Source organism: Cebus imitator, unplaced genomic scaffold (assembly GCF_001604975.1).
Source record: "Cebus imitator isolate Cc_AM_T3 unplaced genomic scaffold, Cebus_imitator-1.0 Scaffold823, whole genome shotgun sequence".
NCBI classification, from domain to species: domain Eukaryota; kingdom Metazoa; phylum Chordata; class Mammalia; order Primates; family Cebidae; genus Cebus; species Cebus imitator.
The window spans coordinates 331,067-333,812 of NW_016108138.1; the positions used below are offsets into that span (position 1 = coordinate 331,067).

The 2,746-nt window shown below is 37.1% G+C and overlaps 1 protein-coding gene across 1 annotated transcript in view; it reads right to left on the bottom strand.

Moving 5' to 3' along the window:
* Positions 1 to 2,242: 2,242 nt before the first annotated feature.
* The window catches only part of LOC108297638 (ankyrin repeat domain-containing protein 18A-like), a 5,997-nt gene continuing 5,493 nt past the window's right edge, over positions 2,243 to 2,746 (bottom strand). The window contains 1 exon segment of the mRNA XM_017520300.2: positions 2,243 to 2,589. Within this exon segment, the coding sequence (XP_017375789.2) occupies positions 2,293 to 2,589 (297 nt within the window). The 3' untranslated portion in view covers positions 2,243 to 2,292.

The following is a 2,746-nucleotide window of genomic DNA, read 5'->3' on the forward strand; positions in this document are numbered from 1 at the left end:
ACCTGTGTAGGTTTCTTCCAAAGGTATACTGAGGGATGCTGAAGTTTGAAGTACAAATGAACCCATCATGAACGTAGCAAGGGTAGGACCCAATAAGTATTTTTTAATCCTGGCCCACTCTGTCCCTCCCCATTCTCATTTTCCAGTGTCTATTGTTCCCATATTATGACGCTGTGAACCCAATGTGTAGCTCCCACATATGAGTGAAAACATGAGATATTTGGTTTGTGTTTCTGCATTAGTTTGCTTAGGATAGTGGATTCCAGCTGTATCCATGTTGCTGCAAAGGACATGATTTTCTTCTTTTTATGGTTGCATTGTATTCCATAGAATATATGGAATTTTCCAATTTACCTTGGATTTTCAATCATCTATGTTGGATGCACCTGGGTTTACTCCATGTCTTTGCTATTGTGAATAGTGCTGCAATGAACTCACACGTGCATGCTTCCTTTTGTTACAATGATTTATTTTCCTTTAGGTATACATCTAGTATAGTAATGGGGTTACTGCATCCAACGGTTCTTCTTAGTTCTTAATTTCCAAACTGCCCACCATAGTAGCTGAACTAATTTTCATTACCACCAACAGTGTGTAATTGTTCCCTTTTCTCCACAGCCTCCCCAACATCTGTTTTATTATTATTACTGTTGTTGTTTTATTTTTTATTTTTGACTTTTTAACAAAGTCTTTCTGCCTTGTGTGAGATGGTATTTCACTGATGTTTTGTTTGGCATTTCTCTGATGATTAGCAACGGTAAGCATTTGTTAATATGTTGTTTCTTGGCCACTTATATGTGTTCTTTTGAAAAGTGTCTGTTCATTTCATTTGCCCATTTTTAATGGGGTTATTTATTTTTTGCTTGTTGACTTAAGTCCCTTTTGGATTCTAGATAATAGGCCTTTGGTGTATGCATAGCTTTTGAATATTTTCTTCCATTCTGTAGGCTGTCTGTACATTCCCTTGATAGTTCCTCATGTGTGCAGGAGCTCTTTAGCTTAATTAGGTCACACTTGTCAATTTTTTGTGATTCTTGCAATTGCTTTTGAAGACTTAGCCATACATTAATTAACAAGTGGGATGTCTAGAAGAGTATTTCCTAGTTTTCTTCCAGGATTTTTAAAGTCAGAGGATGTACTCTTATGTAAGCAAAGCACAAAGCTTTTTTTTTTTTTTTTTTTTTTTTTTTTTTTTTTTTTTTTTTTTTTTTTTTTTTTTTTTTTTGAGATGGAGTCTTTCTCTGTCACCCAGGCTGTAGTGCAGTGGCATGATCTTGGCTCACTGCAACCTCTGCCTTCTGGGTTCAAGTGATTCTCCTGTCTCAGCTTCCTGAGTAGTTAGAATTACATGTGCCAGCCACCATGCCCAGCTAATTTTTGTATTTTTAGCAGAGATGTGGTTTCATCATGTTGGCCAGGCTGGTCTCAAACTCCTGACTTCAGGTGATCCACCTGCCTTGGCCTCACAAAATGCTGAGATTACAGGCTTTAGCCACTCCGCCTGGCCAAGCACAAAGCTTTGAACATAAAAATGGAAATAAACCTTTTAGTGTTTTGTTTATTTAATTCATAAAATGCACTTATTTTGGATTCTATTAAATAATAAACATTTATATGTGGTTAAGTGTTTGGATGCCAATCATTCACCTGTGATTATGGGTGGGAAGAGTTGAGATGGTGCAAAGAAACTTAAAAAGTGGTATGGGCCACTCGCAGTGGCTCACTCCTGTAATCCCAGCACTTTGGGAGGCCAAGGGGAGCAGATCTCAAGGTCAGGGGTTCAAGATTAGCCTGACAAACATGGTGAATCCCCTTCTCTACTAACAATACAAAAATTAGCGAGCCATGGTGGTGGCCACTTGTAGTCCCAGCTACACAGGAGGCTGAGGCCAGATTGCTTGAACCCAGGAGACAAAGGTTGCAATGAGCTGAGATCATGCCACTGCACTCCAGCCTGGGCAACAGAGACTGTATCTTAAAAAAAAAGCGGGGGGCGGGTTTGGACCACAGTCAGACTAAAATCAATTAGAGAGTAAGCCAGGAACATCTCAAAGTATACCTTCAGTTGTTAGGCAATAATATGCAATTTCTGAAACCTAAGTTAAATGCAGCTTTTAAAGAAATTTAAAATGTGTCGGTTTAGTCACGTTTATTAAATAAAGTTAGCAAATGGGTATCTCTTGAAAATGAGAGCTCCAAAGAATTAAAATAATGTAAAGTTTCTAATTTTCTTTTTGTGTTAACACAGCTGATTTTGAGCTTTACTTAACATGCATAAGTCAACAGAACAACTCAGTATTTCACCAAATTTAAAACAAGAATTATATTAGAGAAATGAAACTCAAGAGAAATGGTAATATAACTAACCTCAGTCAAATAGTTGTTGCAGTTATTTGAAGTCTGCGGGTTTGAAGTAGGAATTCTTATGGGTGTTTGGGGAATATGTTTTCTGTGGAGTCTTATACTATTAAGATTTTCAACTCAAGGTGACTCTGGGTCTGGCGTAGTAGGAAGAGCTCTGAGAAAAGGTTTCATCTGCTCTTTCTTCAGAAAAAGCTCTGTGTTGGTCACTGCTATTTTCTTATTGATCTGTAAAAATAGCAAAGACAAATGCTTAGTATTTCATTTTTCCTTAAATGATTCTTAATGACTTGCATTTTTTAAAAAGTTCCCAAGAGAGTAAAGCAGGTTACTCATTAAAAAGTGCTTTTTTTTTTTTTAAGTTGTACTTTAGGTTCTGGGGTAC